At 36.0% G+C, this 22,304-nt stretch overlaps 1 protein-coding gene across 4 annotated transcripts in view; it reads right to left on the reverse strand.

Annotated features, from left to right (window-relative positions):
- The window catches only part of BRAF (B-Raf proto-oncogene, serine/threonine kinase), a 164,452-nt gene that overhangs the window by 16,381 nt on the left and 125,767 nt on the right, over positions 1–22,304 (reverse strand). For all 4 annotated transcript variants that reach the window (XM_079932159.1, XM_079932158.1, XM_079932160.1 and 1 more), the window contains 4 exons: positions 13,997–14,043; positions 13,078–13,196; positions 9,154–9,285; positions 2,771–2,905 (listed from right to left, as the gene is read on the reverse strand). In XM_079932159.1, the coding sequence (XP_079788285.1) occupies positions 2,771–2,905; positions 9,154–9,285; positions 13,078–13,196; positions 13,997–14,043 (433 nt within the window). The remainder of the gene's footprint in view (positions 1–2,770; positions 2,906–9,153; positions 9,286–13,077; positions 13,197–13,996; positions 14,044–22,304) is intronic.

A 22,304-nucleotide genomic window follows, 5' to 3' on the forward strand; every position in this document is an offset into this window, starting at 1 on the left:
GCATATAGTAAGTACTCAATAAAACTTTAGCAGCCATTATTACTACTACTATGATTATATACTATATAGTATTATACACATTATATACTACTATTATTATTTTTCTCAGCTACCAAAAATTTTTTTGAAGTTAAACTGTAATCTGTAGAGTGATTAGTATAAGAAGGCAAAGAAGCAATGTTACAAAATTTTTAAAATTATAAGCATAACACACAAATAAAAATTCAAATAATACAGGAAAGTATGAATGCTACCTTCCAGGGGTAACCACTGTTAAGGAGTCTATACTTTCTTCTGGACCTTTCCTATGCATAAACATGCACATATGAAAACAGAGCCCATCCCCTCCCTCACCACCATTTAAAGTGGTATCACAGTACACATTTTTCTGCATTGCTTTCTTTTTCCCTCACTGACATCCAAGCCATCTACAGAGAGATACCTTGATCTTTATGTCTTTAATTTTTCCAGTTACAGTTAACAGTCTTTATCCGGATACCTGTGGGGGCAGATTCTGTAGCATATAGCATAGATTTTCAGGAGTGGAATTACCAGAGCAAAAGGTGTATGTATTTTAAGTTTATGGAGTCTACCAAGTCCTTTCAAAAAAGGTCAAACCAATTTACATTCTTACCAACATTCCTTCCTTACTTCCCAACATTGTACCCAATGCTGGATACTATCAATCTCAGAGACAAAATCAAAATGTATTTCACAATTGTGACTTTGCATTTTACTGATTATCACTGATGTTATTATTCCTAACATCCTGTGCTTAAGTTCATTCCGCATTTGTACTTCTTCTGTGAATCACCAGTGCATATTCTTTGTTGATTTTCCTTTGATTACCTTTTACTTATGGATTTGTAGGAGTCCTCTGTATAGCATAAACACTCTTTATTATACATGCTACAATTATTTTTCTCAGTGTTTTCCTTTCAATATTATTTTTACTATATAGAAATTTTAAAATGTTTAATGTAGTCATACCTGCTAACCTTTTCCTTTATAACTTCTGGATTCTGCCTCTTGCTTAGGAGAGCCTTTCCTACCTTAAGGTTATAAAAATGATTTGTTATTTTATAGTTTTGTTTTTTACATATAAACCTTTAGCCATCTGAAATTTATGTTTGTGTATGGTGTGAAGAGACATCCTGTAATGAAAATTTAAAAATAATACTTAAAAGGGGCAGCTTTTAATAATCTGGAATACTCATATATGTATTTCATTTTCTGATACCATGAAAAGAATAAAATATTACTTATATTAAGAAATATGACCATTTTGTCCCTTTTAATACCATTTGAAAAGTGAGCCTAAGGATATAATCTGCATTATTAATGTACATCAACCACGTTTAATAGGAAACCCTAGCACCTGGAATGTGAAAAGAGAACAGGGTGCAGAGTCCTGCTCACAATGGCCAACAATACCGGTCGTTTATTTTGATGGTCTTAAACCAGTGGTTTTCTGGGTTTAAAAAAACCCAACTCTTCCTCAAAGGAATAGTAACGTAGAATTCCAATATGTAAAACATATAACTACCTATGCAGCCATTCAGCCTCCCCTCCCTGCTCTGGGACAAGCCCCTGAGAGACTTGTTAAAAGCAAAAATTCAATCTTTAATTCTTTAGATAGGGATAAAAGATTCACACATTCCTGTAACACTGACTTCTAAGAAACTGAGCTAGGACTGATAGCATTCACAAAGGACCACATGGTAGCTGAGTTATGGGAGTCAGCACTTCCCACCTGAAAACTGTACTGACTCATTGGGACAGATTTATACAGCGCTATCGTGATTTTTCTAGGCATTATAAAACACGGAATTTATATTACAATATCTACTACAGCTAAACCTTCTAAGACTGTTCAGGTACTTAGTTCCAGTTCATGAGGCTTATGAAAGATTATTAAATTGAGGGCTTTAGCCTTCCAACTTGAAAAGATAAAAAACAATGGAAAGTTTCCAAGAATCAGAGAACGGCAGACAGTACCAACAGTTGCCTTCTCTTTTTGTCCCAGGTAAAAATGCCCCTCAAAAAAACCTAACATTAAAGGGATGCTTGCAACCTGTTTAATTTTACCATCAAGAAGAATAAAAGTAGCAGTGCACAAAGTGTAGTCTGTAGAAAAACTATTTTTATACTAGCACTAAGATATTATTTGTCTTTTTTACTTTCATTATTTTACAAGTGTAAGTGGAGTTTTCAGAGGCTATATAATGTAAGATATTGCAACATAATGAATGCAAAGCAGAGAATCCAGCTATCTTCTTTTTGCAGAGATTTGCGAAAAGTCTAAAACAATGCCACTTTTTTCGAAATTTTTTTGTTTGGGAAAATATAATTATTTTTCATAAAACATTATTTAACATGTAATGGTTTTATTATGTTTAAATAAATTTATAAATAAATATTTTAAAAAGTATTAATTTCTAAAATGGGAATTACTACTTACACAAACAGAAGGTCTTTGGGGTTCTTCAATAATTTTTAAGTGTAGAAAACAGTTCTGAGACCAAAAAGTTTGAGAACTGCTAGACAAAAGCAAAATCTTTCTGTATATTTTGTATTGGGATCCTAAGTTTTTAGGTGTACCACTGTTCAACCTTTATAAAATCACCTTTATGTGTTTACTTATCTGGAGTCTGCACATAATCACATGGAATCCAAATCCGTAAAATACAAACTGTGCTCTAAAAAGTGCTTAAAAATCTGCATCAGAATATTAGTCTGTCCTTCTAGGTAACATAAAGCTTTTTCTTACTTGGGGAAAGAGTGGTCTCTCATCTCTTTTCTTTTTTAGGCACTCTGCCATTAATCTCTTCATGGCTTTTGGACAGTTACTCCGTACCTTACTGAGATCTGGAGATAGATATCCTCGTCCCACCATAAAAATTATCTGGGGAGGAAAAAAAAGGCAAATCATATAACCTTGTAGATAAGTTGAAAAATATATAAACATTGAAAATTCAACAAGCTGTGCACTTATGACATGTACTTTCCTGTATGTACATTACACTTCAATAGAAGGTTAAAAAACACAATGCTACTAGTATTCTGATTCCTATATACCATAGACTGTGGGGAATCAATACTTAATGTGCTGCAAGGCGAAATCTTCATGACCCCTGGACTACTGCAAAGGTCTCCTAACTGCTCCGCATGCTTCCAGTCTCTCCTTATCCAATCCATTTTCCCACTGATAGTAATCATTCTGAAACACAGATCGGGCCTCTTCTACTCAACCAAAATAGTTAACCTTTTTAACAGTTGTTTTGGCATCTGAATTTTAAATTCTTTTGTTGAGGAAACTCTAATGGGGCATTTAGTTATATAAGTCTGAGAACCAGACCCTCCTCCAGAGGGAAGGTAAAGCTACTGGGAACTAAAATTTAATGTTTAATAAAGTAAAAAGCCTTGTCTTCCCTGGGTACAGAGATTTATAATTTTTCTGATTTCTTACATTTCTAATTTTGTGACTTGTGGTTCTTTTGAAAGTGGGCAGAGACAGATGTTAACAGTCTTAGGTGTCATGGAAGAGAGAGGGGTTTTGATCTTACAGGGAATAGGTTCAATAGGGACAGACTAGAGGCTAAGGTGGAGAGAGCCAGTCAGAGATCCCAGGTTACAAGGTAGAACTGATAAATTTTAGGAACAGTCAAGTCTGATATGCTATTTTATGTTATTTCTTGTTTGGTGCTGTAATAACCCTTACTTAACTATAAGATGATTTGCCCAAGCACCACTAAAGTGAAGATGTAAAGTTTAACCTCCTTTCCATCTCCTCTGTCACAACTGCCCTTCTCCCACTTCACAAAAGGCACACCTTTTACCTACATGGAATTTAACTACCGTGCACACTGCGTCAGCGTGTAACACTGCTGAGGGTACCAAAGGGATGCTTCCAAATATTGGTCTAACTGGACGCTAATGAATGGGTAGCAAATCCCTTTGCAAGACAGTTGGTTTCCAATTCTTTGCTTTCAGCAAAATTAACTGAATTGTCAGCTGATTGTTAAAATAATTTTAAATGACAAGTTATTATATAATTTTTGGTATGCTATAGAAATGAGTTCAAATAAGCAGTGATATGGTTATGGTAAAGAACTAATCTTGCCCAAAGAGAGGGCTGGCCTTTGCCTTTGGCTCCTGGGAGGTAATCCCTAAGCCCTTGGAATGTCCTGCCTGTTAAGAGTGCCTTTGTTTATCTGGGAGTCTAAGGTCATGTCAGATAGTCTATGCTATCAATGTGATTCTACAGAGGGGGCTTTAAGTTATATGGTATCAGCTTGACCTCTGTAGAGGCTAAAAACTAAGGTCAACAACAGAGGTGGTCAATTGTTATCTACGTGACTGAGGCCCAACAATAACTCAAGGCTCCAGTGAATTACCCTGGTTGGCAACACTGCCTGCACATTGTCACACATGACTGCCAGGAGAACTGAGTGCTGGCCACAATTCCACGGGAAGAGGACAACTGGAAGTTCCCTATGTGAAACTCTCCTGAATTCTGCCCTATGTGCCTCTTCCCTTGGCTGATTTTAATCTGTATCCTTTTGCTTTAATAAACCATAACGTGAGTATTAACAACTTTCAGTGAGTTCTATAAGACTTAATGAATTACTGAACCTGAAGGTGGTCTGCTGAACTCTGCATGTGGTTATAACAAAACTCCTGACTTTCCCATATTCTTATTTATTTGAACAATATTCCTCAGCACTTACTTCTTTAAAAATAAAACTAGAAGGACTGACGCTAAGTCCCAGCTTATTCTAGCAAAGGTCATATTTTTCACAAATAAATGACTGAAGAGAAAACAAAAGCCCCATGTTGCTCATTAAGAAACACACTTCCAATAAAATTTTACCTGTTTCTTTATATCAAAACTCATGTTATTTTCATCAGTTATATATTTAATAATTATTAATAGCATAATTTGGAATTAAAAAAGTTAACAGCCTAAAGTCACTGGGAAAAACTTTTTTAGTTCTAAATTTAAGCACATTTTTTTGTTGCAGAGATATAATTTGAATGAGCAATAAAAGGGTTTAGAGCACACAAATATGTTACATTAGGGAAAAAATTCTGTGGAGGAAGTAGGATACAAATAATTTACAGACAAAAAAAGAGCCATGTAAAATTCCAAAAACTAATGAAGAGGTTTTTTATTTTTATTTATTTATTTTGCGATACGCGGGCCTCCCACTGCCGCGGCCTCTTCTGCCGCGGAGCACAGGCTCCGGACGCGCAGGCTCAGCGGCCATGGCTCACGGGCCCAGCCGCTCGGCGGCACGCATGATCCTCCCAGACCGGGGCACGAACCTGCGTCCCCTGCATCGGCAGGTGGACTCCCGACCACTGCGCCACCAGGGAAGCCCGAGGTTTTTTATTTTTTAAACAAGTGATGATGGTAAGAATCAAATCAGTATGACGTTTAGATTTTATTTGGTACATTTAAAAGAATGATATAACGCTTTTTTTTTGAAATGTCAATATAATACACTGGAAATTACATTCTTTGCAACTATTTAAGCTTAAAGGAAAGGTCTTTCCTGGATGTAATTCATGGATAGAAAATTCAAGTGGCACTTAACTACAAAATCAATAGCTCAGTTTGAAATTCTGGGACTGGTTATTTTCATTCTCCATCTACAGCCGCACTCCTGGTATCCCTACCCCTTCATTCACTCCTCTGTGTTACTGGAGCACAGGTCTGCTCATCCTCAACATCACCCCCTGCACTGCCTCAACAGAACTGAGAGCACAGCCTGTGTTTCATTCACCTTTGCATCCTTCTATATCTCACAGCTTTTGCATACAGTAGATATCAAAATTTTTTATTAAAATAAAATAATTTGCATGTTGATAAGACACTGGTACTTATTATCATTTTCTGTCTCCTTGAGATCTTGTGCTTAGAACCCAGCCACCATACTGTGAGAAAGTCCAAGGTTCCCGTGAAAAAGTCGTCACAGAAAGACCCATGTTGAGAAGAATTGAGGCCCCTGGCCCTCGGCCAAGACTAAGCTTCCAGCTGACGGCTAACTGGTCACATACCTTCTCAGGTATGTTTTCAAGCCATTTTGGAAGTAGATCCTTTAACACCCAGTGAATCTACCACAGCCAATAATACCATATGAAAGAGATAAGCCTTCCACACTGAGAGAAGCTCAAATTGCAGATTTACAATTTGTCTAAGCCACTACGTTTTTGGTGGTTTGCTATAGCAATGATAACTGGAATTCACGTGAAATAATAAATGTTATGCTATTTTCTTCTAAGATGACACAGCACGTCTGCTCCAATAAAAAAAAAAGCCAATATACCTAGCTTAACTGAGCACATTATTAATCCCAATTTAGTAAAGAAGCTGCACTGAAAGAGAGCAAAACAGAATGATAAAGAGGGGGAAAAAATGACAAAGCAATTTCTCAGACTTTCGGCACTAGGGTAAGTGAAGTAAAAAGGCATGCTACTCTGCAAAGTAACATAGAGGTGGTCATCCCTCAAGGAGCTAAGAAACCTGTTTTAGGAAAGAACTCAATCTTTGTAACTGTTAAGGAATTCTTTAGTTCATTCTCTTATTTTTAATAATTGAAAAAGAAAAGATACCTAGAGAGGTACAGTGGCCAGGTCATGCAGGTCATGAGTCCAAGGTCTGCCATTACATCACACTGCTTTACCAGAGTCCTGCCTTGAATTTACAGGCAAAACCTGCCACCTCAGACTATGGGGGGGTGAGAGTATAGGGGCATGGGTCATTACCATATTATATGGTAATGAAGCAGCTGTCCTATCTCCCATGGAAAAAAAAGAATATTCCTAGATTTTCAAATAGAAGTCCAATCTGAGAGCCATGGAGATCAAAGTATGAGAGAAAGAAAAATCAAATCAAGGAGATGGATGGAACAGTACCTGGGGGTTACTTCACTGAGGATGACTAGAGTTACTGATTCAAAAGAGGGAGTTCCATGGAAAGCGCCACTTGAAGAAAGCAGACTAGAAGGTAATGAAGTAGAATGGGGATGATGGGAAGAGTATATAATTCTTTCATATCCTTTTTCTTCATCAAATACTTGGTTTCAGACTGGCATATTCCAGAAGGCTCTAACTATACTCCCAGAAAGAATTAACTAGTAAAGGCCTTACCCTTCTGTTGGTCACTCACTTACTTCTCTCATGGAGAGTAAGCCCTTGCCACATCATTTATTATACTCCCATGGAGGACAAAGCACCTAAAATGCCAAGAAGTGGATGAGTGCAGAACTCTGGGACGCTTTTTCCATATTTTGGAGACACTACTACTTATTTCCATAATATAACTTTATTATTTCATTAAAATAAACTTATTTACTGACAAATGGATTTCATCCAGATCTTAGGTTCATAAATTTTTATTATTTGTAGTCTCTATGATAAATCAATTAAAACTAAACTAAAATTCCCTCGTAATTCCTCTAGAAGAACAGAATGCATAGGAAAATTAAACACGGCATGGGGTATTATGCTGTATGGTTGAGTTAATAAGACCGTAAAAGGCAGAGCACGTGAAGCTGCTAAATTAGAGACAATCTTGCTCTTCAGACTGCTATCGTCAAATCAATCATCTCAGTGATCTAGGATCTGTCACAAGTACACTAAGTGCAATGTTTCAATGTTTTTATGTTCTTTAGCTACTATCTTGGTCCGTCCTGAATCGAAGTTTCATGGAGGCTTAAAAGATCAGATCATCAGAAGCCAGGTCATAGATTCCTTTTTAACACTTAAAGCTATAATCCAACACTCTAAAGCTATGAAAGTAGTTAGAAAGACCAAACAGCAATTTAAAAAATTAGTTTTATGCTGACTTATGTAGAAAGGCAGTCATTTTTAAAATTCTCAAAATAGAGAATCAAGACCACTGTTGGGTAAGGGCCATATGGTGATTCAATAAGCATATGCAAAGTATATGACAACTTAGATTACTTCTCTGATACCACATGATAGTTATAAGTTCTTAGTGAGAAAGCTACTCAGTATCTTCAGAAAGCTTCAGTATCACCAAAAAGACTGAGAGTTGAACTGTTGACCAAAACACTACTAAATGAAGTAATATATTTATACATTAAAAATTATCATTTCATTAGGTTGGGAGGTTATGATCAAACACATAAAACACTCATGCTTCTGAAGATTCTTTACACTGGTGATTCTCAACTTTGGTATGTATCAGAAACAACTAGCAAACTTATTAAAAATGCAGATGCTTGGACCCACCCCACTGAATCAGAATCTACTCCAGCATCTCCATTTTTTAAACAAATTATCCAGGTGATTCACATGTACATCACAGTATAATGTATAAATATTATTTAATCACAGTTTATATGGTCAACTATTGTTTTCTATTATATTAACTGTAATTGCGGCAATCTCTCTACACACACACACACACACACACACACACACATGCACTTTTAAAATGTTGAGGTATATGAGGTAATTTCAGTAAAGACAATTCATTTTTCTTGGCCAGTATTAAAAGACTAGGTGAATTTAATATGGCTGGGATCGAAAAGGCAAAGAGCTGCACGAGGCTATACTTTGGAAGGTAAGGAACAGAGAACAGAAACTTTTAGGAAGAGAGAAGTAAAAAATTCCCTCCTACTTGAATTCTCACCACAGAAAAATGAAAGCATGATGTAACAGTCCTTTCATTTACCTAGTTTTAAAAATTTAAGAAGTATGGAGAAATCTTAATAATTTTAAAAGGATTTGATATAAAGAAGTTCAGAGCTGAGGGCCTGGCTCAGAGAGCACAATCTGTGATAGAGTAAAAGGGATAAGTCCAGATGCTGTAGCAGCAGAGCTCATTCTTCTAACTGTGCCATGGTCAAGAGGCATGAGGTATAATCATTATTGCATCTCTAGTTTCTAGTCAGAAGATCAGGAGTTTCACTCCACTACAAGATTTAAGCATGGTATTTCCAGGAAAGGCCTTACATGCTACTATTACTGCCAACAGTATACAAAAGGTTCTAAAACTGGTGACAAAGATCAAGAGATCTATCTTTCATGCTTACCCAGGATCCAATACCTCTTTTCTACAATGAACTGGAGCCTTTCTACAAACAGTAAAATGAACCTCGAGAGATGGTAAATATTTACCTGGTCCCTGTTGTTGATGTTTGAATAAGGTAACTGTCCGGTCATCAATTCATACAGAACAATCCCAAATGCATATACATCTGACTGAAAGCTATATGGGTTTTTATCTTGCATTCTGATTACTTCTGGTGCCTGGTAGAACATAAAAAGAAAAATATTCTTGTTTATTCTTCACATCAACTGAATGAAGACTGAAAACCAAACTATTATAATTCCCAGAACAATGTTTCTATCATTAAATAACCCATGTAATATGTAATCAATTCTCTTACTTATGGCCAAAGAAATAAAACTGATTATGAAAGATAAATTTAAAAAAATGCTCTGTAAACTCTGAGAGAGGCAGTACTAGCTGAGATTCTATATACATTACTAAGATTTTATAATTTTATCAGCTGCCCTCTTTCTGTACAAAATACCATCACTGCCATTTGAATTTTTCCCATGACTTACCCTATCAAGAGTGAGTTCCTACCTTCCATTCCTGATTCAGGAAAGAAATACTAGACCTGTTGTTATGAGATGTTTGGAAGTAGCACAACCACTATGGTAATCACCTTAGAATTTAAGTTTTCCCATTGGTACAAATGATTCTCCTTATCTCAGGGCACCTTAGACAATAAAGGTAAAATTTCAAGACTGATAAACTCAAACTCCTTTCTTGCCTCCAAAAACGGTATAAATATGCTATGGATGCTTTATTAACAAAAGCAATAGACAGTAGGTAGATTTAGTAGAAGATGGTATAAAGAATCTTTTGGCTGCTGCTTCTTGGGCAAAGATACAGATCTAATCATATTTGTTACATTTTTACACATTTCAGTCACTGTATTCTACAGATAGATTTCTTATTAGCTGTTTACATGAAATACAATAAACAGTTGATTAAATCTTAGCTTAAAGGAGTTCTTTCACCTTGCATCTTCTGTATTGTTTCATTTGGAAGAAATTAGAGCAACTGCAGGGTATTAAAAAAACTTTGTGAAAACATTAACTTGATACCAAAACCAGGACTAACTGCAAAAATGAAAGACCTGGGACAGGATTCTTGGTTATTGGTCAGGGTAAGGCAGGTCAGGCTATCTCTCAAGGCAGGCAGTAAGAGCATCCAGCCTCACCTGCAAAACAGACTCACCTGTGCAGCCTTTAACCTCTCAACATCCAGACTACATTCTAGCCCAATAATATACCATCAGAGTCTGGGGATGGGAACAGCTTCAATTGTGAGTTTTTATAGTTCCCCAGATGACTTTAATGTCCAACCAAGGTTGAGAACCACTGATGAAAGATGTGTGGGAGATCCAGATGAGAGTAAAGGATTGCGGGGGGGCGGGGGCATGCAGTGAAGAAGGTTTTATCTATTTGCTTTTGTCATATATTTTATTGATAACTGCTCTTGGTAGTACAGCGCAAAATAAACCACATACAACTGTGATGTAATGAACAAGCCAGAATATAAGAGGCTGGTTATGATACAGACATAATTTTCAAAGCCAGAACACAATTTCTGTGAGGGACAGTGTAAGAACTACCCTTTTAAAATTTAGTTTTATCTCACTGTTGTTGGTAGATCGTTTGATGAAATGTCGTATGGGATCTATTTATAAGAAACGCATGATTTATTTTCAATTAATTTAGTAATTTGTAAAAATTTTCACAGAAGTTTCTTTCTTCTTTAAGATATAAATAAAGCAAGGTTGAGAATACTATTGTAAATAATTCAGCGAATTACATAACCTTTGGTTCTGAACAAACTCTTCTCTCCTAGTCTATGGAAATACCATATTTGTTTCTGAAGGCAATATCAACCCAAAAGGATTTTACTCAACAATTAAGTGTACTACTGACTAATCTCTTGTCTTAAAACGCAGCTTGATGGAATAAAGGATGAACCCATCTACCCAGGTATCAACAAAAAAGAAATTAAAAGAAAATATAAACCTTCATGTGTAATAGTAGTCTATAAACTGTATAAACTAAGGTTTTTGGAAAAGGACAAATCTGGAGACTTGACTGAGCCTAACTTTCCCCGCAGTAGTTAAAATAAACACACCTTTAAAACATGTAACAATTGTTTCTTTATAATTGTAGGTTTTGCAATTTCTCTCCCCCTTAGGATACACTGTTATCTTTGTTACAAGGTATATGCCTTAAAGGTATCTGAGATCCAGATTACAATTATTAATTAGCTTCCTGTTTATAATTATTTATTAAAACAAACATATTGAAGAAAAAAATATAGCTAACTCTAATTACTAAACCTGAGAAAATGCATTCAAAATCCACTAGTTCAACCCAATGTTAAAGATGGAGAGACTTGGAGGAGGTCAAGGAACGTGCAAGTTAAGAGTCAAACAGAGCACGAGAGTACAGACCTTCTGACTCCTAGTCCAATGCTGCCCCCTTCCCACCTTGCCACTCTAATGCCAGTTATTATTACAAGAAATCACGGCCAAATTTAACCCTAGGCGTATCTTGACTAATTCAGAATCCTACCTTGGAATTCTCTTTATGGAACTGCTACAGATAAGTTCAGGGAATTTAGGCCAATGTGGCTTTGAAAGCCCTTGCAGCTTTTCTATTTCCAGCAGGGTGTCCCAAAGTCTTACTGCAGATTCAGTTATTTAAAGCTTAAAACTGCACTAAGAGTTTTGGGACACCCTGTATTCAGCTTGGAGCAGATGTTCTCAAACTTTTTGGTCTCAGGACTCTTTTTCAGTCTTAAAAATTATGGACAACCCCAAGAAGCTTCTGTTTATGTGGATTATACCTGTGGATATTCATCATATTAAAACTTAACTGAGAAACTGTTAAAATATTTATTAATTTAAATAACAAAACAGTCATTAGATGTTAACATAGATCACCCATTTTTTTTAATGAAAAGTAACTGTATTTTCAAAAACAAAGTTTAGTGAGAAGAATAGTACTGCAATTCTTTTTTTCTTTCTTTCTTTTTTTTGCCATGCTGCGCGGCATGTGGGATCTTCATTCTCCGACCAGGGACTGATCCCGTATCCCCTGCAGTGGAAGCGTGGAGTCTTAACCACTGGACCACCAGGGAAGTCCCTGCAATTCTTTTTGACTGGTTTAACAGCAGTCAGCTAGAGTCACATATTTGCTTATGCATTCAATCTGCTCTGATGTGTTGAAGAATATGAAGAAAAATCTAGTTTCACACAGGATGACCTTGGGGACCTCTGACAGGGTCTTAAGGACCCTTCTGAGAACAGCTGGCTTAAGAAAATGATCCTATGCTGCCCTTTTCACAGCCTGCTGAAAGTAACTGCACAGAAGTTTTAGTTCCCTTCTCTTATAACTTATCTTTCTTATTTTCCGCAAAGCAGAAATAGGAATAAAGAAAGAAAGAAAGAGCTATGCAGGGCCCACAAAACTGACAGTGTTAAAAATCTACCTTTCATTTTTCTTTTTGTCTTTCCTTTCCCGGCTGCCCATAATTATACAGTTCTTTCTAGTCTAAAGAAAGTAACTTTCCAATTTAGGCTTAAATAAGATTGTGAAACAGTCTCTCTCTTAAAAGGAGTAATTCTTTTATTGAAACCTTAATAATGGCTGCAGATCACACCTGCTTAAATTGCATACTTTTTTTTTTTGAAACCGGATACACAGAACATTCTGAACACAAAATATTTTAAAGAGACAATCTGAATAAAATTTAAACAGTGTTTATAAAATACACTTTTTGTTTGAAATATACTGAAACTGGTTTCATAATATTCTTTTTAAAGATAAAGAAAAAAGTTAAAATCTATTTATATATAAAGTAAGATCAACATTGGTTTTTGTGAATACTGAGAACTATGAAAATACTATATAGTTGAAATCTTCAGTGACTTTCTAATAACTCAACAGCATCTCAGGGTCCAAAAATTTAATTAATGGAGAAATAGCCTCAATTCTTACCATCCACAAAATGGATCCAGACAACTGTTCAAATTGATGGGACCCACTCCATCGAGATTTCACTGTGGCTAGACCAAAATCACCTATTTTTACTGTGAGGTCTTCATGAAGAAAAATATCTGAGGTGTAGTAAGTAAAGGAAAATAACAGATCTCATTTTCCTATCAAAGCAACCATTATGAAAAATTTAGGTAAGAGATCTAATTTCTATAATTCTATATATTATGATATTCTTTAAAGAAGTATAGTACTTCATATTTCCTTTTAAAGTTAATAAATATGTTTTAAAAACAGTGTTATTTGGACTCTGTGACCTGCTTTTAAGATATTTGGTGCTTGAAATGTGGTAGGATGAGGTGAGATGTTTTCCTAAGTTTATGGGAGACATTGAAACTTTCCCATTAGATTTTAGTAATGTAGGCCCAAATATCTTTCTGGCACTGCTGGGAAAGCTGTAAAGGCTCTTCACTGGAATGAAGGAAGGCAACTGGCAGACAGGATCTTAATTTGGGCTTATGGAAGACGAAACGTTACGTTTTTCTCACCTCATTGTTATATAATGTAGAGCCTTCAGTTACATCTCAACTACCACTGAGCAAGGTCAGAGCACTGAAAGAAACTAGTAGATAGCTACAAAACTATGCATCTTGTAGTGCTTATAGAACATAAACAAGCAAGCAAAGAGTCCTACTATCATAATGACTTGATAGGTTTTTTTGTAATGGTCAATTGTTCAAAAACCAAAAGCAGGTTGTAGTACCTTGTACTACTATACTCTTGTGTAAACCCATTTATTAATTCCCTTTACAGTGTATTATTGAACTTAGCATGAAAACTGTTTTTACATAATGTGAAGATAAAATGCAGGAGAAAAGGTCAGGATGTTTTCAAACTTCGCAGACAAATTCAAGAAGGATACTATTACTCTTGAGGTCTCTGTGGATGATTGACTTGGCGTGTAAGTAACTGAAAAACAAAACATCATTTTAACCTGAGTAGAGCTAAAGACTCTGGCCTCAGTATCTACAGAACACATTTAGGGGTATAAATAAAGATTTATTTAGAATCATGATACAACTGCAAACTGTACATAACCCCTTTAAATAAGAAATAGTAAAATAGACTGCAAGTGAACTAAGGATTTTAGGACCATATTACTATTATGGTACAACCAAAATCTTTTCTATTGAAAGACTTTGCTTTATCTTTTACTATTTACCAATACAAACCTTCCACTCCAGTCAAGCCTATTTATCCAGGTCCTTTAAGTATACCTTGGTATTTAATCCCACCTCTGTGACCAATGCTCCCCTCTCACACCAAATTAGCTTTCATTCTATTCTCTACTGAATCATACTTATTCTTTAAGATTCAATATACATTATGACTCCTAAGTGAAGCTTTCCCAAGAGTCAACCACAAGTGATCTTTCTTTCCCCTGTTCAGTTATGTAGTAATTATTTTAACAGTTTGATTCATGTATTTTTTTCACCTATGTTCATTTTCTATTTGGAATGTAAACTCCATTTGATAAAACTATTTTTAAAAGTAGAATTATATATTCTAAAAAGACCTTCTTAAAACTAGTGATGTGCTTACTTTCTAATGTAATGGACACAGTGAATCTATTTCAAAGTCAATGGTAAGTTTAAATCATCTGATACCCCTAAAAACTGTCTTAGTTGAATTGACTGAGGGAAAGAGCTGTGTCTAGTTTACTTCTGTTTATCCCCAGTGCCTAGTACAGTGTCTGGCACGTGGCAGGTATTCAATACATATCTGTTGAATCAACTACGATAAGATGCATATAATGTCCTAATCAAGGTTATTTTTCTTCATTTAATACTGGAAAGAACAGACATATGAGACTTCTGAAATCTAACAATGACTGTTAGGAAATAAATTTTGCCTTAAAGTAAAACCTTAAAATTCAAATGATATAATCAAAATTATGTAATGAACACTGTTAAAAATGAAAGATTTGCAAATAATTAAGTTTATTATTTATGCTTTCTCAATTAAATTTTAAACCTTCAATTAAATTTTCTCATCCAGAGATCAAGATCTCGAAATTTTTTCTCAGACCAAATTTTCATTTAAAATTACTTGTTTATACAAGTAACTCCTTCTCCTCCAATTACTCTTACATGATACTGTTTACTTCCTTCACAGCATTTATCACAATCTGAACTTATCTTGCTGTTATGATTTTTTAGGCCTAGCGTTTGATATACTACATCACACTGTCACTCTTCCATTGAAAAAAAACATGATGTCATAGGTCTCATTTGCTTAAAAAGTTCTGCAGTGGCAAACAAAGGTAAAAAACAGATGGAGAAAAATGAGTCTCAATCAAAAGCTGTTCCAAGATGGGGAGACCTTATCCTCATTAGAAAGAAAAGGGGACAGGTGATGGTGCTGGCGGTGGAGCTCAGTGCTTCAGTCTGGTATTTAGTGCACAGATAAGGTGTTGGTCTTTGAAAAGACATTCTGTCTCCTTTGAAATAAAAACAACAATAACAACAAATGGATGGTATGCATGAGAATACGGAGGCATGATGAAGTTATAAGATGGGAAGATAAAGGTATTTCTTGATGGATAGTGTCAATCCTCTCAACAAATCTGATACAAAGAAATACAGCAAGAATAAGGTAGACAGAAATGTAACTAGAGGGCTGAAGACAGAAAATTTCTGGCCAAGAAAGTACTAGGTAATTAACAAGATATAAATATGATGGCTGAGCTAGTGATATAACCATAAACAGCATAAATCTATTATAGGCCAAAGTTGCATATAGCTGCAACTTGAAATAATACTACTTTATTCTTGTGTAATCCTCTATTGTTTAGAAATTGCTTTACTAACTTATATCTCATTTAATAAACTCTTTCTGTAACACTTCTATAACAAAAGCAGCAAAAGAACAGAAATCCAGGTCTATATAATGGAAGGTTGGAAAGAAAAGAGACTTAAATTCCCCAGCTGGAAAAATGGGATAGGTATCATACCTCAATCCCTACATAATATTCCAGAGTAATTACTACCCTAAATAATTATATTATAGGCTGACACTAAACCATTATTTCCTAAGCACCAACCAGTTACAGTGGAAGACGCCAAAAACCACATAACTGGTTGAGGGTAAGGAAGGGAATAAGAATAAACTGACTTTGCTACAGATGATGCAAAAATCTATCCATTACATAGGACAATTAAATTGGACCGCCTTCTTACCTTTCGAAGATGTTAAGTAGAACCTTATAAGTTTATAAAAGTAGCAGGAAAGAAAAAACATGCTATAAACTAAATGAATATCATTCTCTTGATAGGTTTCTGTTAGGAGTCTCCTTCCTTGTAAAAGAAAAAGTGTCCATTTACAGACTCAATTTAATCTTAAAGCTGGCAAATCATCCAGTAAAATTTGTTCTCTACACTGCTTCTTCCAAGGTCTTATCCAAGATTCAGCTTTTCAACATTCTTTTTAGACCACAATATGATGCCCCGAAAGGAAATACAATGCTCTAGATTTGATCTGATCAACACAAACTAGAGTGAGATTCTCATCTTCATCCTCCCCTTAAATGTAAGACCTGAAACCATAAAACTCCTAGAAGAAAACATAGGCAGTAAGCTCCTTGACATTGGACTTGATGACAAGTTGTTTGTGTCTGACACCAAAAGTAAAGGCAACAAAAGCAAAAACAAACAAGTGGGACTACACCAAACAAAAAAGCTTCTGCACAGCACAGGAAACCACCAACAAGATGAAAAGGCAACCTACCAAATGGGAGAAAGTATTTGCAAATCATATATCCGATAAGGGGATACCCAAAAAATATAAAGAACTCATACAACTCAGTAGCAAAAACCCCAATTTAGTTTTAAAAATAGACATTTTCCCAAAGAAGACATACAAATGGCCAACAGGTACATACATGAAAAGGTGTTCAACGTCACTAATCACCAGGGAAATGCAAATCAAAACCACAATGAGATATCACCTCATATCTGTTAGAATGGCTATTATCAAAAAGACAAGAAATACCAAGTGCTGGCGAGGAGTAAAGGGAATACTTATGCACTGTTGGTGGGAATATAAATTGGTGCAGCTGCTATGGAAAACAGACTGCAGGGTCCTCAAAAAATTAGAAACAGAATTACCATATGATGTAGCAATCCCACTTTTGGGTATATATATATCCAAAAAAATTTAAATCAGGATCTCAAAGAGTTATTTGCACTCTCATGTTCACTGCAGCATTATTCACAACAACCAAGACGTGGAAACAACCTAAGCGTCCATGAATGGATAAAGAAAATGTAACACACACATACATACACACAGGAATAAGCCATAAAAAAAGAAGGAAATCCTGCCATTTATGACAACATGGATGGATCTTGAGGGCATTATGCTAAGTGAGATAAGTCAGAGAAAGACAAATACTGTATGATCTCACTTACATTTGGAAAAACAGAACAAAAACAAAACCCAAATTAATCTTCATCTTCCTTACAGCGGGAAAAAATGTTTATTGCACCAGCCATTACTATTATGGCAGCCACAGTCACTCAACCGACTCCTATTAAAATTATATTCAATTACAACCCTAGAGAGTTGTTGTTCTTGCGTTGCTCCTACAAAACCATTTCCCTCATCCAACATTTGTATACTTCTCTTTTTTGGACCTGGATAAGACTTCATATTTTGTAGACATGACCTATAATTTCAGCTTATTAAAATGTTACTTTTCACTAAAAAATAAGTTATAAAAGATCAGCATGCTAACGATGCCCTCATCTAAGTTATCTGTAAATACGCAGTCAGATTCAAGAGAAGAAGGAGAACAAAAATCTCCTAGCTTAAGACCTTCAGGTATGACAATAATACAGTTATGAACCTAGTTAAATTCTTCATATTTGTTACATATCTCCATCTTATCCTCAAGAATATCATGAGAAATATTATTCAAATACCTTGCTGAAATTCAAATACTATGCCTACACCATCTGTAGGTGCAGGCATTTACCAGTCTAGTCTATTTATAAAAGCCTCAAGTAACTCTCACTCAAGTTTGCTGCTATTTTCTTGTATTTTCTACTATTTCTAAAACCAAACGACTGGCCTACACAGACATTAGCACTTCAGTCCTCTTTCATCTAATGCTACACAATTTCAAAAAAGTTCATCAGTCTTCACACAGCAAGCTAAATCTCTCCTCTGACACCAATAGAGAATTCAGCAGTTGACTGGACTGGTATGCGTGACGGTGGTGACAAGGTGTTATTTTATCCAAATACAGTTTCAAATTCTGGTCTCCCTTCTACTTTGTTGCCCTCCAAGCCCTCATAATCACAATGTGGAAAGTGAGCAAGACCGAAGGGAATGCCCTTCTGCTACTCCTGTGTAGTCAGTAATCATTTACCACTTTAAAGTAATTAAAATCCTTAATACATGGAGTTCACACATTTTTCAGTTGTGCTCTATAGTGGCCTAAATTCTATTTTTACTTAGATTTTTCAGTTTCTGTCGCGTTAAAAAAATCAAATTTATTGAGAGGTATAACTAGTATACAACACAAAAATGCACCCGATTTTTATGCAGTTTAAAGGGTTTTTCACAAACACATATATATACACTTGTCTAAAGACCAACCACAATCAAGACGGATATCCATCACCCCTAGAAGTTTCTTCACACATTTCTGCAATTAATAACACCCACACTAGGCTCAGGCAACCACTGATAATGATTTCTGTCACTAGCGATTAGTTTTGCCTTTTCTAGAATTTCACATAAACATATGGCTTCTTTTGCTCAGCATGATCCTGAGATTCACACACTGGCTGCATGCAATATTAAGAGGGTACAGATATACCATAACTTACCCAGTTACCTGTCAGACATTTGGGTTGTTGTGTTTTTTGGCAATTATGAATAACATACTATAAACATTCATGTACATATCTTTGTTGTTGACTTGTTTTCATTTCTTTTGGGGAAATCAGTAGGATTAGAATTGCTCATATGGTAATTTTAATTTTAAAAGAAACTGCCAAAGTGGTTGTACCATTTAAGATCCTCACCAGCAATGTATAAGAATTCTGGTTACTCTGCATCCTTGCTAATAAACCTGGTATTGTTGGCTTTGATTATAAGCATTCTAGCGGGTGTGCAGGGGAACCTTGTCTATTTTAATGCCTAACATATTGAACATCTTTGCATTGCTTATTTGCCATTCTTTTATATTCTTTAATAAATTACTACAATCTTTTGCCCATTTTTCCACTGGGTAGTTTGTCGTATTACTGAGTTGTATGAGTTCTATATATGCTTTGGATACAATTCTTTAACCAGATAATGTATCTTGCAAACATCTTCCTCAAGACTGGGGCTTGTCTTTTCAGTTTCTTAACAATGTCTTTCAAAAAGCAAAAGTTTTGAATTTTGATGAAGTCCAATTTACGAATTTTTTCTTCTACGGTTCTTTTTTTTTTTTCCTGCGGTACGCGGGCCTCTCACTGTTATGGCCTCCGGACGCGCAGGCTCAGCGGCCATGGCTCACCGGCCCAGCCGCTCCGCGGCATGTGGGATCTTCCCGGACCGGGGCACGAACCCGTGTCCCCTGCATCGGCAGGAGGACTCTCAACCACTGCGCCACCAGGGAAGCCCTCTTCTACGGTTCTTAATTTTTGTGTCCTAGGAAATCTTTGCCTATCTTTGGGCTACAGTGATTTTCTCCTATGTTTCTTCTAGAAGTTTTAGATGTTCAGCTTTTAGTCTTAGGTCTGTGATCCATTCTGAATGAATATTCATGCCTTGTATCAGGAAAGGGCTATTTATTTATCCTATGTGGATATATAGTTGTCCCAGCAACATTTGTGGAAAGGACTATCCTTTCTCCATGAATTGCCCTAGCATCTTGGTTAAAAAAAAAAAAAAAAAAAGACAATTGACCACAGACATAATAGATATATTTGTAGGCTTTCTTTCCTCCCTGTGTTGACTCACACATCTATCCTTATGCCAATATCACAGTGTCTTGATTACTGTGGCTTTATAGAAAGTTTTGAAATCTCACACTAAATGTCCTTCAACTTTGTTCTTTTTCAAAACTGTCTTGACTATTCTAGCCACTGCATTTCCATATACATTTTAGGATCAACTTGTCAATTTCTACAAAAAATCCTGCTGAGACTTTGACTGGGACTGCACTGAACCGATAGATTCTATAGATCAATTTGGAAAGAACAGACATCTTAACAATGTTGAGTGTTCTAGTCCATGAATATGATATTTGTATGTATTTTTTGTTTCCTATCTGGGACCTGCATTAGAGAGGGTATAATTCCTCTTTGGAAAATATTCTCATCATTGTTTCTTAAGTACAACACTGGCCTGAAGAGAATAAATGAGAATGTATTGTAAACATGGAATATCATGATATTGATGGAATAGCAAAAACTATGCTATTCTCTCTTTTTAAGTTCATTTCAAACATTCATAAGCCCAAATACATAAAATCAGAATCATGATATTTGTTTATTTATAAGAGCAAGACAGCTCAATGTGGGAAAGGATAGATATTTGAAAAAATGTTCCTGGGACAATTGGATACCCGTATGAGGAAAAAAAACCTTCAACCCTTACCTCATACCAATTTGAAGTGGGTTGAAGAACTAAAACTAAAAGCAAAAACTGTAAAACTTCTATAAGAAAACAAAGAATTACTATCACCCTCTTGTACATGTAAAGCATTTTCAAGTTCTCAGGATATTTTTACATCACTTGGTTTTATAACCTTTTTGTTTCCTTGTGAGGCAAGCAAAAAGGCAATAATGCCACTTATGCTGATGGGAAAACCAGAGCTCAGAGGACCTAAGTGACATGACCAGAGAGGCATAGTGGAAAGGGCATGGGTTTTGAGTGTACAGATTTCACTTTGAATTCCAACTGTATCACTTACTAGCTATACGACCTTGGGTACATGACATAATTTCTCTAAGTTTTGGATTCCTAACCTGTAAAATGGAGATAATAATTATGTTCACCTTCATAGGTTCTTTCTTCCACTTATTTAACACATATTTATTGAAAGCCCACCATGTGCTAAGCAACAACAGTTCTAAGTCTTGGAGATAAGGCAGAAAATCCCTACCCTCAAGGGGCTTGCATTTTAGTATAGAAGATAGAAAATAAAAAAGATGTATGAGTAGAATATACTGTATTCTATAGGTGGGAGACAGAAAATGCTAAGTTGTAGGGGGTTGTAATTTTAGGCCAGGGAGGGCCTCTTTACAAAGGACATTTTGGGTAAAGATTCAAAGGAGGGGAGGGAGTCATGCAGATATGGGATAAGAACACAGTAGGCAGAGGGACTAGCAAGGGCAAAGTCCTACAGCAGGTGTGTACTTCCCATGTTCTAAGAATGGCAAAGAAGGCAAACTGGCTGGGAACAGAAAGAGCAAGAGGGAGAAGAGTAGTGAATGAGCTGAGAGAGGGAGTAAAATAGGCAGTGGGGGAGGAAGGGTCGTGGTGGTGGTCACATTACAAGGACTATTATAAGGCTTCCTTTCTGCATGAAATGTGAAGACACTTGAGGAGCAGAGGAGCAACGTAATCTGACCCAAGTCTTCAAAGGACCACTCTGGCTGCTGTGCTGAGAGTAAGCTGAGGGTGGGTAAGGGTGGAAGCAAAGCACTCATCCAGCCAAGAGATAACTGTGGCTTGAATCACGGTGACAGGAAAATAGGTGATGAGAAGTTGTAAGAGTCTAGATATACTTTAAAGATAGAGCTAACAGGAGCTGATTAACAGATTGGTTGTATGGTATGAGAAAAAGAAAGGAGTCAAAAATTAAGTACAAAATGTCAGGCATAAGCAGCCTAAGAACAGAGTTGCCAGTTACTGAGATGAAAAGACTGTTTGGAAGGGCAGGTTTGAGGAAAAAGATCAGGACCTCAGAACTAGACATCTTAAATTTGAGATGTCCATTAGACAATCAAGCGATGTTGAGCACACAGTTAGATATGACAGTCTGGAGTTCAGAGGAAATGAACTGGCTGGAGACTGGCACAGAAAAGGTAATTAAATGGTATTTTAACTCACGAAACTGGATGAGATTACCAAAGGAACGTAATCCCTGGACTATTCCAATATTTAGGGAGGTTAAGGAGTTGAAAAAGAATTAGCTGAGAAGGAACAGATAGTAAGGAGAAGGAAAA

This window comes from Stenella coeruleoalba, assembly GCF_951394435.1.
Source record: "Stenella coeruleoalba genome assembly, chromosome: 9".
In the NCBI taxonomy this organism is placed as follows: domain Eukaryota; kingdom Metazoa; phylum Chordata; class Mammalia; order Artiodactyla; family Delphinidae; genus Stenella; species Stenella coeruleoalba.